The 16,210-nt window shown below is 33.3% G+C and overlaps 1 protein-coding gene across 14 annotated transcripts in view; it reads left to right on the top strand.

Annotated features, from left to right (window-relative positions):
• The window catches only part of IMMP2L (inner mitochondrial membrane peptidase subunit 2), a 410,600-nt gene that overhangs the window by 256,242 nt on the left and 138,148 nt on the right, over positions 1 to 16,210 (top strand). For 11 of the 14 annotated variants that reach the window (XR_012052822.1, XR_012052823.1, XM_072921854.1 and 8 more), the window contains one exon: positions 15,552 to 15,617. The exons of the other annotated variants lie outside the window; for them this stretch is intronic. Coding sequence is in view for 9 of the 11 variants with exons in the window: in XM_072921854.1 (XP_072777955.1) it covers positions 15,552 to 15,617 (66 nt within the window). In the remaining 2 variants the exon portion in view is untranslated. The remainder of the gene's footprint in view (positions 1 to 15,551; positions 15,618 to 16,210) is intronic. 14 annotated transcript variants of the gene reach the window in all.

Genomic DNA, 16,210 nt, shown 5'->3' on the forward strand with positions numbered 1-16,210 from the left:
AAGTTGGGCATCTAGTACCACTGCTCATTTTACAGCATTTCACTTGAACTATGCTAGTACTTTCTAATTTCTGTATGATTATAAACTGATCAATTGAGTAGAGCACTGCATTTTCACACATGATAAAAAACATTAAATACACAGTGTACATTAGTGTTTATATGGCTAATTTTCTTTCCAAAATTTATTATGCGTTTAAGGGCTTGTTATATTCAAATGGAGAAGGTTTTTCTAATTTGATTCATACATTTTCTGCTCCACTGCATGAGTGATGAAATTATTATTCAACAGTTGGGAAGAAGACTGCATCTGTCTCATTAAGATACTCACAGTCTAAAATTTTTCTGGAATGTATGCAATCTTAACTGCTGCAAGCAATATACAACACATTCACAAATGAACTTAGTGTTAAAAATTTCAGTTTACACAAGTTTTTATTCTCTCTTTTTGCCTTATCTCCAAAACCATCTTGAATGTCATTAATTTTTTAAGAAAAGAAATAATACATTTTTTTCAGAATATGATTAGGAGCTATTGTATATTTTTTATCTTTTTGAGTACAGTTACAATTCTATTGACTTTTGCAAACGCTGGACTACAGATCATCCAGCCAAAGTTGAGAAGGTGTTTAAAAGACTTAGTGTGATCTGAGAGGCAAACAAGGATGTTGCACAAATTTATTAACCAACTGTCTGCTGGATGGACCAGAACTCAGCTGTTAGGCATCTAAAAACTATTTTTATGCATCTCCTTTCATTTGACTATTCAAATGAGACAAATAATAGTTTTTACTTTATGCTTGTTTACTTTATTGTTTATTTGGGTAATATGCTGTTAGTCAGGCTTCCTATTAGTCTATCTGACCTTTTAAAATTTTCTACTTAGATGTCTGTGTTCTTAATTCAAACAATTTAACCATTTCAATGCACCAAAACATGAAAGTCAAGAAGAGAAAAATCTGTTACTTACACCTCAATTTCCCCTTCTCACTAAGACAAATAGCTACACCATTCTTTTAGGTTACACTATTTTTGCACTTTTAAAAAATTTATTTTTTAAATTAGGTTTTCCTTTGGCTTCATTTCTTCTAGTTCATCCAAGGTTTGCACCAGCGTGTGTAAGCTAGTGGAGCAGAAGTGGGGACAATGCTTAAAGAAATTAAGATTAATGGCTATTGGAAATAATGTGAGGGGACTGCAAGGTTTATTTTCCCCTGTTTAAATTGTTTTCAAACTGGCAGCATTAAAATATTCATAAAGGATTAATGGTGAAAGCAGAGTAAATTTATGAATGAAAAAAGATCTTGCATCTGTCTTTGAATTGGCTAACGACTCTCACGATGTAAAATGGTTTTAAATGTTTCTCATCTGTGTCTTAAGAGAGAGAAGTTCTTCTAAAATTATACAGAGTTTGTCATGCATAAAGATGGGCATTGGATGTTTTTCTATTTGACTCTATTCTCAAACTTAATTTTGAGAAAAAATTTAAAGAATGTTGGACAACTTCAAATGTGAAAAATATTATTAACACTGAGAGGATAATTGTGATTAACCAGAAGAACAAAAATGCCATAGAAAGTGACCATTTATTAGAACCTTCAAATGAAAGTAGGATGCCAAGTTGTGTTTTAATCCATCACAAGTTATTAAGCTCAATATTAAGTTGAGTGAAAGATCATGACCTGAAATCTCAGGCCTATATGTACATTATCAACATAGCTGTTTCATGGCAGCTACCCATGTGTTCCTTTTTTAGCTCCTGACAAAGAAAAAATAATTTGATCCTTCTTTTGCTGGAAGTTAGAGTGACTTTGTCTTATAGTTGGTGCTGACTAGTAGCAATTCTAAGGGTAATTGCCATCAACCAGATAACAGACTTTTGTATATATCCCATTTTTGTGAGAATGTAAGAAGAAACTTCATGTGATGAGGGCATTGATAGCATGTACATACTAACCTTGTACATGTAAGTAGTCACGCTCAAAGTTTTTTCCCGTTCCGTATTGACCCTAAAGTATATTAAAAAAAGAAACAACAAACTCTGGTGAATGAATTACGAAACCACCCATTTGAGTGAGCCAAGATGATGCTGTATGGATTATCATAATGCTGAAGTTTAGCCACTAACAATTTGTTTGCATTATAGAAATTCAGCTCAGGCTGTGTCAGGTTTCTTTGAGATGCCTATCTGTAAATCTGCTTTAGATCTTGTCTTCAGATTCAGGACAGGTTTTCATGATGTATCTTTTCTCATTGTAGATACCACATGAAAATCCTGATATGATGCAGAATTTTCTTTCTAAAGCATAGGCACTGAAAAAGAGCACAAGTTAGCCACATCATTCTCCATATTTTTTCATCCAACAGTGACTTTGTTGCAGTCCCAGTTAATCTGTTATCTGATTATCAATAGGTTAAAGAAGTCTCTATAGGATGTTATGCAATGTAGATTCCTCTCTCAATTAAAGACAACATGTAATGATAATGGGGAGATATTTCAACTATTTATTTTATGTATAATTTTTCATACTTTCTGTATGAAACAGAAACATAATAAAGTTAGTTCAAACAAATATTTATTATTTCAGTGATTGCACTGACTGGAGTGACCCCTCTGTGAGTGTTGCCCTTTGTAGAAACACATGTGCAAGTGTACCAGCGGTACAGAATCACCCACCCCCGTGAATGAATTGGCTTGTCTTTGAGGGAGATCGAGGGCATTTGCTTCTCACTACATTCAAAGAGTAAATACTGCCTAATTCTAGCACAGACACGCTTGTGAACATCTAATGGAAGAACAGCTTTCATTTTTTTTTCCCTCCTCCAAGCTGATAAACAGGCAGGAATTTGAGGGATTCCCATTATGTTTTATATGACAGATTTGTACCACAAACATCCTTGCCTGCTGAGAACTCTTTGCCTGTCACTAGTTGTTTTGCTGCTTGTGACTCATCTTGACAACTTGAACTGATCACAAAGCATAGAAATATCTAGTGTTTCAAATGTGGCAACTATTTTTTAATAACATTTTGATTATGTTCTAATTAATCATTTGTAAAGCTTAGTTCCATTGGATATTGTCTGAACAACAAACTTGAATAACATAGATGACTACCCTGGTAGCTTTTTATCAAACACCATAAATCACAAATGTCAGTCATTTTGTGCTTTGAATGTACAGAGATACATAAGCAGTAAGTCTTAGTATTGCTATTCAGTTAAAAAGAAACTTAATGTAATCTAACTATTTCTGAATTATATAAATCCTTTAAACAAATCTCATAGATGCCTTTTTATACTCTTGCACAGCTTCTTTCAGGGAAGTAAGGTTATACTTCTAACATTATGGCTCTGACAGCCTTACCATTATCCTACTTTCTGAACATATTGCCAGCTTGAATTTTAAGGAACTGTGTTAGTTTCTGTAGTGATGCGTCATTTGAAGCACATATGCAAAAGATATCTTTAGATTTTGAGCCAGAAGTATACAGCTAGTGTCTCAAAACACTACATCATCCAGCTTAAATACATTCCAGTATATATTTTATGCTTTTTGACTGCAACAAATACTGGTCAGGAATGTGTAGTAGAATAACCTTTGGAGAATCAAAATGATAAGCTTAGGCTCTTCTAAATAATTTCTTTTGCAATGCAGTAGTCACCAGTGTTGAAAAGAACTATGATTTCCCAATTTTTACTCTTATTGTCTGTTCATAACTCAAATAATTTGTATTGTTATTCTTGTTTTCTTAAAATAAGGATGTGAAAGAGCTTCTCTCAACCCCAGACACATGAAAGTCTGTTTCAAACTTCTTGTGGGTATACATCTTTAATGAAAATGTAAAGGCTTAAAATTAGAATGGCAAAGGCAACAATGCCAAGTATTAATTGGCTTTATTAACATTTTTGTGTTTCTAATTGATATTCTTTGTCAATAGAGACAGTTAACACATTTAAGAATTTGTCAAGATGGTCTGAAATATACAGAATAATATGTAAACTACATATTTAAAATATTCTGCAGTAGAGCCAGTAGAATTTCTGAAAAGTATTGTTAATCCTAGGCCATATCTTGCATTTTCCCCCCCAAGTTTTCATGCTGCTAATACTGCCAATACTTCCAGTCACTAAAAAGTAAAGTCTTATTCTTCCACACTAATTACTCATACAAGCTTGTGTCATTAGTCCTTCTGGTTTGCGTTTTACTTTGCTATCTTTCTGACTGTTTTCTGTGAGAGGACTTTCTCCTTGTTTTTTTTGTTCTATAAATCTTCCAGAAATAAGAAATTTTCTTTAAAAAAACCCGAACCAATGGATCAATGGGTTAAAAGAAACGTAAGACTAGCACAAAATTTTCAAATTTTAGTAAAACTGGAATTCACCTTATTCTTCATAGATCCAGTTTAAAAAAGTGAAGATAAAAAATGAAAAATTATCTGTTTGAGCTTTAGTCGCATGGATAGAGGGTGAAGAGGAATTAATCCTAAGAATGTGAAAAAAGTATCTGCAAAATTTAGTCTTTTCCCCCCGCTCCCTTCTTATCTCTTCTGCCAGTCTGTCCCTTATCTAGCAATATTCTGAACAGCATGTCACTTCCTTAGAGAAAATGGTGACAGGGACCTTCTGTGGGAAGCTGTCATATAGGTTTGGGTTTGGCAGGCTGGATGGGGCTAGGATGGGGTTTGCTGCTGCCTGAGACTGAAGAATTCGTGCTGGGTGGAATAACCAGAGTGGACTGAAGCATGGAAAAACATGGGAAGCAAGTGTGCAGAGCAAACCCTGGGGCTGTGTGCGCAGCTGGGGCAGAGTGAGAGCAGATTGGCCTTCATGGCAAAGGGGAGTGCTGTCTAAAAACCTTGTAAACTGCTATGCATGAAGGGAAAAAAAGCATCTGTAGATTAAAATATTTTACTAATTTATGTTGCTCACTGTTAATGATAGTTCTTATTTATTTAATCTTCATTTCTTAATATTTTAAATAAATATATTTGCCATCATACAAGAGAAGAAATGTCTTACAGCTCAGAATCCTAACAATCTCCTGGCAAAAACTAACATGGGGCACTGTTTTGTTCTTGACAAACTCTTCAAAGTTCTTTATGCATGCTCAAGTTATAAAAGTCTCTTAAAACAATATCCTTAGTTATTGTGAAGGGTCCCTTCTTTCTGTGGAAGCACATAAGTAGAGGATAATGCAGGTATTATCAAACTGAGCAAAATGCTTGATCACCGCTGACACAGAAGATCATGTTTTGGGTCAGAATATAATGTGGAAAAACACTCCCTATTCAATTTGCCACTGCCTCTCTGCTAAATCCTTGTAAGCAGGTCATAAATTCTAGTACAATGAGGATTTCTGTCACAGCAGCCAATCTAAGGTTAATTCAGCTTGACGTCATCTTGGTGTGGACACCTGCAGTTAATTCTGTATCTAAGATAAAAGCAGAAGCTGTGAAGCAAAAAAAATCCAGCTCTAAGTTGGTTTCTTTTTCTTGTGAGAGGTTTTACCTATGTCCAGTAATCTTATGATTGTTCTTTTTTTAAAGCATGTCTTGTAACTTCTGCAAACGACATTTTGTAACTATGGTTGTGTTTTGCTAATGCTGGTTCCCACTTTTTTTCTGTTACTAATAAAAAAAATTATATTAAATTTTCAGCTATATAAATCAGTTATCCTTAGCAGCATTCTCAATTTATGAAATGTTATTTTATGATATAACTTTATACAAGTTCCAGTGAAGTTATTGTTGCACAGTCGGAAAATAATTTATATATTTGTGTGCTTTGTGAGAACATAGAGATATTCAGTAATCTATCTATGGACAGGTATTTTTAATGACCATGGATAGAGATACAAATTTTTTTTCTTAGTTAAACCTCCATCTTTACATTTTACTAGTCGGAAGATAATTGATTTCCATTTTGTTTGTCATAAATATGGGAAAAAAGCATTTGTATTGTGTGCAGCACTATTTAAAAAAAAAGAAATAAAGAAAAATAATCCAAAGTCAGGACTTCTACTGACCTCTGTAGGGAACTTTTAAATTGTTGGTTTATTTGGGTTTTCTGTGAATTGACATTGACATGTCTCCACTCTTAAACTATTTTTTACTAAAAAGATATAATACAACAATATAAAAATGAGTCATTATAGTGTTATTGATCCTTCATTTACCTCACTGTTAGTGCTTGCTTTCCTGTGTTATTTGAAAAAAAAATCTGCTACAGATACTTAAAAGGTAGACGAAACAATATTTTTAAGCAGTTTCTCTTTAAGCATTTATTGTTAAGATGGCTAGACTGAGCTGTCTGTCTTCCTTTATAGTCATTGAGGAGAGAGACACTCCTTCAAAGACTGATTCATCCCACTTTAATTCTCTGCACTGACTATAACAGACTAAACTCATCTGAAAGGCTTAGTTTCTTGACTAGCTGAGATTACATTTGAGAAAATATATCCAGCTACTTAGAATTATCAAGAAAGAGATTTTCATAACAGATGCTTCAAACAACATTAGAAAAAATTAAAAACAGTGTACTGATGGAGTTTGTGTGATTTCAAAATAGATAAAAACTTCGGCTTCTTTAGAATCATAATTTTAAATGGAATGTAATGTTAATCCTATCAGACACGCTAAAATTAGTCTCCAGGAGAGACAATATGAGAACCAGACTTCTTAATGTTTATTATATAAAAAAAATTTTGGTTCCTAGGTCAGTGATGTTTTTAACACTTAAATATGCATCCAGTACTTTTTTTAATAGTTTTGGTGTTCTATAACTAGATAAATTTTCTGGCACTCCATCAGAAAGAAATAATGATTGAAAATTGCTGTACAATGTAGATACATTTGCAATTTTTGGGTAAGCAACTAAATAGATAATTTTGTATACATGGAAGAGTTGCCACCGAACACAGGTCTAAACCCAGAATGGAAGAAGGTGTAGAAGTGCATATTACAGCATGTACGATCATTTCTTTGATAATTTTAGTATGTAATGTGTAGATTATTTAAGTTATTTCTAATATCCCATAAGGAAATAAGAGTTATTTATAAGCATTTGATTACATTTTGCAGTTTTCTGTGCATTTCCCTGTGTTGTCTATTGCAATGGAAATAAGTAATATTTTATTTCCATTACAGAGTAGAATGTTTGGGCAGCTGTGGTAAGGACGAAATGTGCCTCCTACATTACAGCATAGTGGTTAATGAAACAGTGCATATATTACTGTTTTTTCTTAAGCATAGAAATCCAGGTATTCTCCTTCCTGGATCGGGCTAACTTCATATTTGGTAGATAAATATTTCTATGTATGCTTCCAAAGTCAAATGTTAAGTTAGAGTTACTCAACCCCTTTGAAAAAGGGGAAGATAAGGTGAAATGGTCAGTTAAAACAGCAAGTAATTAATTGAGTCTCTCTGTTAACAGGAAGAAGGTCAAGTGCACATAACTATTGTGATTACACAGCCTGCATTACAAGCAGATGAGTCATTTAACTTGAAAGTGGTTAGATTGGAAGGCTAAGAAACAATTAAATGTGATTTTACTTTAAATTAGTAGCTATACTTCCAAGTTACTGTAGTATTTTGATGTTTTTTTTAGAGTCCCTTGTCATGTTGTTTTGCAGTACCAATTAGTTTTATTGCTGTGAAGTATTTTATTTTGAGTTTTCAACTGTCCTCCTTTTTTTTTTCACTTGCCTTACTGTAGCTAACTAAATGTAATTTAAAAATGATCATTTCTTATGGAGATGTATTTTTTTTTGCTTTCTCTTTTAAATCTGAAAGTTTTTCAGATACACAAATTTAATTGCCTGATTCAAAGTGTAGAAAAAATTGCATAATTTTGTCATGTAGGAATCATACATCTAGTTAATCCTGGGGAGAATTCCTAGTTATCTGCTGATGAAGATTAAATTATTTGTGATGTCCTTCCAACAGCTATGAAAAACACTGAAAAGCTTCTGCTGCTGGTGTCTCATCATACAGTGAGGTTGAAATTCTATAGCATGCTGTAGATATACCAGGTAAAACTCAGTTGTTTTGAAATTATGCAGGCCTTTATTAATTTCCCTCTAACTCCATTCTTAGTGTAGGAGATCTCTGATAAATAATGTCTGGTACCAGGAGATAACATAATGGATATTTATTTCCATGGAAACTGCTTTTTCACTTAGAGAGTTACTTCCTGCTCTGCTTGAAAGCTCAAGACTAAATCAGAATGTAGAGAGAAGGAAAGAAATGGAAGCCCATTAGAAAGGGCAACAAGCATGCAAGAATCATAGAATCACTAAGATTGGAAAAGATCTCCAAGGTCATTGAGTACAATCCTTGACTGAACACCACTTTACTGACTAGGCCATAGCCCTAAGTTCCACATCCACTTATTTCGTGAACCCTTCTAAGTGCAGAGCTTGAGAGAATTGTTTATTTGCTCTAACTATGGCAACAAAGTGTATGACTCTTTTTCTGAGGCTTCATGCAGGTGTTCTATTAAGATTGTTATTATTGCTTAGAGGCTGCTCAGAATTCACCAAGAAATTTCAAGTAAGCATTGTTCTAAGTTCTACACAAAGTTTGAAATGTAAGAAAAATAAAGCACTACCTTTCTGCCAGTGCATACTTGGAATCTATAATTATTATAAAAAACTACTTTCAGTAAAAACAAAATGTTTTCTTGGCAGTGAATGATTTTGCTTTTTAACAGAAGTTTGACTAAGAAGTGTTAATGTAGTATGGAGTTAGGAATTACAGGATGTTCCTAGAAGCAGTTTTCATCATATTTTTATTTATATTTTTGTACATGTTTTGCACTGGAGATGCTGAGTAAATCAAGCATCACCAGAACTTATGCCTAACCAGTTGGTGCAACTGCTGTCCTTAAGTAATTATTTTGTAAATTATGAGTGAAAAATTGTGATTATTCAAAATGTTTCACTAAATTAGTATTTATTAAGTCCGAGCCTGCTTCCTCAAATTTAGCCCAAAGGAAATGCAGGAGCATTTGAGGAATTGTTTTTGATGCTCTCATTATCTGTTAATATTCTCAAAATTGCATATAATTTCTGCATAACATTTCTGTTTGAAAAAAATCGCTAATCTAATCTATTTCACTTCTATACTAAAAGTATAACACAGTTTTAGGCCAGAAAGGGGTTCAAACATTGATACTGACAGGCAAAAATGGTCTCAAACAGTTTTTGTAGTGTGGAATAATATTTGGAAAATGCCTCTTTTGAAGAGGCTGAAAGACAAAGGAGAAAATGCAAATGACTTCATGACCTGCAATACATTTCCAGCGTTCATACAAAGAGAAGGGCCTTAGAAAAGTCTTATCTGAGCAAAATAATCACATGGTTTATTTCCTATTATTTTGGTAGGAGCTAAAATACACTTAAAGGTGTTAATTCAGGTGTTAATTGTTTTGTCAAGCAAACCTGGTATGTTTTATCAGTAAATTTACAAAACAGATAGATAAATATTATTTTGATGCAAGCTATAATATAGCTATTTGGTTTCTTCAAGCATTATTTTTACTGCTACATTATATTTTGATCAAGAAATTTTCTTTTGTGGAGTTAATGGGGACATTAGACAGATTACAAACAGGCTCTGTTCAGCTGTGTAGGTGTAGATATGGTTGAAGGCACATTTGTGAGCAGTAATATTTCCAGCAGATTTCTGTGTCATGCGAAGGTAGGTGCTGTTTTTGTCAATTGTCTTTGTAATCATTGGCCAAGTGTGCAAGCAGTGCAGGGGGAAACAGGGTAGCATGATGTGAATCACATGGTTGGTGTTGACAAGCATGCTCTATACAATGTGAAGTGCAAGTAGTGATCTAAAATTTTTAATCATTGTTTTAGCAGTTTAATCAGGGAAGGTTTAATTGTCACTTTTGGTGTCTTTTCAACATCAGTTCCTAGGATGAAAAGGATAAGCATTTTGCCTGACTATACAAAAATAAATGGAATGTTAAGAAAAAGGAAATAAATTTTTTGATTGAGCCAGCAAATAAGGCCATTTTGCTCTGCTTAATTGATTACTAAGCATAGTAGTAATCCAAGCTGAATAATGCTAGATTCCCATATGTGCTGAGAAGAAAATGAAAATGTTGGAGGAGTTTGAAAAATAATAACAAAAAGAGGTCCCAGAATTGGTAAACTGTGTGCTAAGAAGTTTAGGCAATTCTAGCTGATGAATCCAAGAGAACATATGTACCCAAATCTTTCTTCATGAAGAAATAAGATGTTGAGGGGTTTTCTGCCTTGTAGAAGGCATGAAATTGAAATTGTACTAGGATAAATCCAATTTTGAATGCATATGCAATTTCCTAATAGCAAGGATAATTAAACTGTGGAGTAATTTCTCTGGATGTTAGTCTCATTGCAACTCAGAATGTTGAGACATGATATCACAATGTTCTTTAAAAATGCTTTCTAATAGAATTAGGTACTGCAAGAAAAACACAGAAAAAAATTATCTTTGGGCTACAGCAGATAAATGAAGTGGTCAGTGTGGTCTCTTCTAGCATCAGAGCTTGCACCTCTGACAAAATATTTAGTATTTTAAGATACGACATCCTGATTCTTCATACACTTGAATAAGACTAAATGCTGTAGAAGTGAAAAGTAATTTATGTCTTAAGGCACCTCTAGTGACTATCTAATCTTACCAACCACTCAAGGCAGGTTAGAATCTGAATTTGGGTCAAACTGCCCAGACCTGTGTCCCATTGAGCTCTGAGTATGTCTGTGGTTCTCAGCCTCTCTCAGGTCAAACTGCACCACTAGAATTTCCCTTGCTGCAACTCATGTTGTTTGCTAATCTCTTTTGCCATGTACCTTTCCAAAAATTCTGAATTCCTAATCAACAATTAGATAGATGACAATAGCAATCGAACTCTTTGCCTGGGCTCTGATCTGCACAAACCCAATTTCCTTAGCCACTGCTGTTACATTTCTCTTCTGTTGCCATTATTTTGGTGTCACTTTTTCCAGTTGTGAATAGCTTTCTTGCACTTGTGGTCCCAAACTGAACACAGATACTAAACCTGGTGCTGGATGCATTTATTGCAGTAATTCTATACAAGAGAAATTGATAACAAGAATAAAGAAAAAATCAAGAATAAAATGTGTAAACATTTTTTTCCTTCACTGTTAAATTGCATGTTATTTGCCACAATATAGAAATTGTGTCATAACCTATGATGTAATTAGATATTACATTTATTATGAGATTCTCTATCTGCATAAAGAAGCATGGAATTTAGATGAAAGTTAGGGACTGGGGAAAAAATTTAAGCAGATTAAAACTATTTTGGTTTAGAAAATATGTTCATATATTAAGTAAATTTCCATTCTTATATAGTATTTAGAATTGTCTATGTTGGATCTGTTCTATCATAGCTATGGGGCTAGAAGGAATGAAAGCATGAATATTTCTACATATTTACTTCTGTTCAGAGTTTGAGCATCATACCATACTGGCAACAGGAAGCAAGGATGAGCAACAGAAAATAAGAATGAGGTAGCTCCACTGCTTTTGTTCCCTCTTTTTCCAAGCATGTTTTTAGGTAAAACCACCAAAACCATACTGTGAGGTTCTCAGTTCTTTAGATACATTAATTCCCCTTATTCTGGACTCCATCTACATTTTAGTTATCCTCTAGCTCTTTGTTGGATCCCCAAATGGGTTGAGAAGTAGACAAACAGCATATTTTTCCTCCTGCATCAATCCTGGAAATTTCCAGAAGTGTAGACTCCAGGTATTCTAGAATTTTTCATGAGAGAAGAATTAGTTTTGGGAAATGAAGTGCTCACTGAGTGAGTGGCTTTGGATCACAATGTTAGGCTGAGATCTTGAAAATTCTCTCTTATCCTATTTTATGGAGTTAAGTCCATTTATGTATCTGTCATTAACAGCAGAAATAGCAGAAATTTTAATTTTGAAGAAGATGGTTTTCATTATTTCCGTCTGTGTATACTACAACAACACAGTCCTAATTTCTTCTGTTGCCCCCATGTAAATGATGATCCAATCACATAAAACTCAGTCTGAGGTAAACTGAGAATAATCTGAAGAAAAATTTTGAGACTGCTGCCTAAACATCTTGCTTCTATCTCATAAAAAGTTAAGCAATTTTCTGACAGTAATATACATACTTATGCATATACATAGATAAATAGATATATACATATAAAAATTGAAAATTTAGGCACTTTTCTCTGCAACTTTTTAATAATGCTTACTATTTTTTCGGTTCTAGAAGATGCTAAATTAGTATAAAAAGTCCAACAATTTTCAAAAAGCAGGGAATTTTTCTGGGCTGTCTGTGATAATGAATGGGCAACATTAAACACATGTAGATCATTAAAGTATCTAATTGAAGCTATCCCTTTGAAATATATTGTCTGCTTTTTCATTGAGTTCACAGAATCAGGTTTCTTTCTAATGCAGGTACCAAATTAATCTGCGTGTTTATTCAAGGCAAAAAGTATTATTGTATGTTGTAGTATTTATTTAGTTGGACTGTGCTTCAGTTATTTTGCTGGGATCTTAGGACATTTTCTAAAAACTTCCTCTCTAGAAAAGCCAGTAGAAATGGAACTTGAGGATGATTTGCTGTGGGCGCTCTTGAGAAGAATGTACTTAGAAAATTCAAAGAATGAAAGAAGACTCAAATGACACATACAATACCAAGAGATGTTATGAAAATTTTTTGTTTGATCAAATGTTAATTAGCTCATGGAGCAATTATGTAAAATTTGGCAGTATCCACTAAAATAAATAATAATCTAAGTGGTTAAAAGGGAGACGTTTAGGAGTAATATTGACTGAAATACTCACTTGCTAAATATGTAAAGAGAAAGCTTTCAGGGAATTGTCACCATTTCTATCTGACAATCACTTGCTAAAAAGTGAATTTTTCTGCTGTCTATATAATTTTTCCTATTTTTCCTGGGAAACTTGCTTTGTGGTAGTGTGATCCCACACTGTTTTCGGCAGGATTGAATGTAGAAGGTATAAATGGCCTGTATGTTTTTGTGATTTCAATAATCAGTGAAATCCCAGTGCTATGCTATACACCATTCAGGAAGGCATCAAGCTCCATCACTTCAGAACCAGTCTCTCTTACCTCCTCGTTGCACACTGGCTCTTGAAAAAGATCCATTCTGCTCAGCTCTTGAAAATCCTTGGCCTGAATGTGCCTGTATTACCGGCCAGTTTGAGCCTGCTAATCTGTCTTTTCCCAGTCCTTTGTCATTTCAATGAATTATAATCAGAATGTTAGTATGAAGTTTATTAAAAAATATTCTGGCTTCCAACATTAAAAATACTGCTTTTTCATAATAATAGCTGCAAGAAATTCCTTGAAGTTTTTCGGATAAATTATGTGTTTGGTTTAAATCTATCATGGCTAGCAAAAAAGTAACTACTCTTAGAATAACTACCCACACCTCAAATTTAGAGAGATGTCAGTAGAAATTCTTGCACAAGAAAAGAAAATTAAGGGATAGGTCAATAATTGCATTACAACATATATATTCTAATCAAGTGGAAATGCCTGCTGGGAAGATGCTGAGAACCTTACTTTGAAAGTTAGGTGTCAAACCAGAACAAAATTTTGAAAGAGAAAACATAAAATTTGTTTTCATTCAATCTTTAAGAAATGCACATTTCATCACATACATTATATATTAGCATTTCCATTGCTTACATTTTACATGAAAATATTACAGCCTGAGCCTAAATTGATTAAATTTGAAATCAATTAGCAGTAAAGTAACTTTAAAAAATATTTCAAATTTATAACAGCTTATAATAAAGGTGTGTTGTCTTTTCATAGACTGTGCTTTGTTTGAGACTAAGACATGGTCAATGCTCAAATAAGCGCTCATTGAAGTAAGTGTTGCTTGCAAGGAGCAGCATCAAAAAGTGTTTTGGATATTCCATATATTTAAATAATATGAGCATCTAAAACTTGATTAATTCCTCCCAAGATTAACATATAAAATATGATGAAACTGTATGCTCCCACCTTAAGAAGGAACATGACATGCAAGGTAGAACTGGAATATACAACTATTAATGTAAAATTAATGCTAAATAAAATATTACTGTAAATTACATAATGATTTGAAAATTTGAGTAATGAGTAGGAAATAAATATATGGTCTTTATTGATGTTCAGTGTTCTTTGCTGCTTGTTGAAAATAGGTTTCCAGGCTCGATAAACTGTAAAGGGAAGCTATTGGATATTTTGAAATTTAAAATTAGGCTTCTTGGATATTATTTAATTACTTTGAAAGAGAAATTTATTTCAAATATATTGACATGCACACACAAGAAAAAAATATTGAAACCTCAAACTAATTTTTGAATATTTAGATTTTTTTTTTTGCATAATATTAAAAAGAAAACAAACAAAAAAAAGTCTGAACCTATTTTTCTTTTTAATTATTGGAACTGGAAGTGAACCTCAAATGCCTTTAGTCATGCAGCAGTGTGGGCAAGCTTTTCATCCAGACTTAGCTCAGCTTTGCTTTTTAAAGGAGTGTAATCTTACCATTTGACCAGAGATGAGCTCAAAGATGGTTTTAGCCATGAAAACTGTAATATACATCTCTGTCAGTGGTGTGTCTAGCAGACTGTATTTGAAACCTTAATAGGGAGAACCCAAGCATCAACAGAAAAAAAAGGTTGTTCCTTCCCTGACTTTTGTGTATGCAAGCAGTAAATAAAAATAATTGTTTTTTAATAGCATGATGATATTCTTCTAAGTTTGCATAGTTAAATAATTAAAAGTGAAGAGTAAAAGAAAAAAGGTAAAGTATATAAAAAAAAGAAAATCTGTGGTGAATATATATCTACAGTAACCTGTAAAAACTACAGTAGAATAGCACTTTTATTAGTCTATCTATTCTTATGCATCCAGGAAGTTGGAATATTCAGGCTGAACATGCAAGTTCACCTTTGCTTTTTCATATTATTATGTAATATATGATCAGAATCTACTCAATTAAAGATGCTATAGGAAAAAAACTTTAAGTGAAAAACAATGCATTCAGAATCTGCAACTTTCAGAAAATTTTGCAACTTTTCTGCAATTCCCTAGGCAAGGCTTACCTAAATTAGTGATAGATATTAATGTAATATAGGAAGATTTTTTTTTTCTCTCAAATTGATTTAATGACATAAATGTTTAACACAGTTTCCCGACAAATGATGGGAAATTCAGATACATTAATCTATTTGCAAAAGTACCTTCCTCATTGGCTCATGGGATGCTTTGTTTTTAATGTTGTGGAGCATATTTTTTATGACAAAAGGTATGTTGATTATTGTGCTTTTTGTAAGCAGGTCATCAACTGCTTTAAATGATGGTTTGCAGTGACAAGGTTTGCAGTAACTTCCCTTCTCCGTGGAACATAGTGACTGATGCTAATTCAAGAACATGGAATCTTCTAATGACTTGCACAGTGTCTATTTCTTTCATTTTCTTAAAACAATGGGAATGGTACTGATTGTGTAACCTTATCTCCTGTCCCAGGTCTCCTAGAAATCCTGAGCAGAAGATCATTAAACGAGTGATTGCTCTTGAAGGAGACATTATTAAGTAAGTATTTTAAGCCTTAGTCTCAGAGTCTTTATAGGAATATTGCAGCTTTTGAATGTATTTTAAATCAGTATCCTAGACAACGAGTAATTTCTAGCATTTTCTATTATTAACAAGGATGTCAGTGTTTTACCTGTCTGTTTTTTAATGAGAGGAGAAATGCTACACAAAACTATTCATTCTCTCATGAAATGTACATGGGCACAAATAATGCTTGTCTGAGAATATCTCTGCCACAAATCAAGGCAGGTAATTGTACAGCAGTTTTCAATGAGATTATAGGGCTGTGATTTTTCATTTAGAAACTCCATCTGCTCTTTTGCACTGGGGTGGGCAAGTAGCTTGTTTTTAGGCTTTTGTTTATTTGTTTGTTTGTGTCAGGATCTCATCCTTGATATTTTATTTTATTTTACTTTATTTTATTGAAAAAAGAACCCTCATAGAGTACTGTCTTCACTGCAGTGTATAGGGAATATGGTGCAACTGATTTTGAGTAAATTATTCTATCAGAAAAAAAAAAACCCATTGTAGCAAGAGTAGACTCTAGAGTACATCAAGGCTTGGTTTGCTCTGGCAGATAGAGCTTCCTGCTG

This window comes from Taeniopygia guttata, chromosome 1A, assembly GCF_048771995.1.
Source record: "Taeniopygia guttata chromosome 1A, bTaeGut7.mat, whole genome shotgun sequence".
Taxonomy (NCBI): domain Eukaryota; kingdom Metazoa; phylum Chordata; class Aves; order Passeriformes; family Estrildidae; genus Taeniopygia; species Taeniopygia guttata.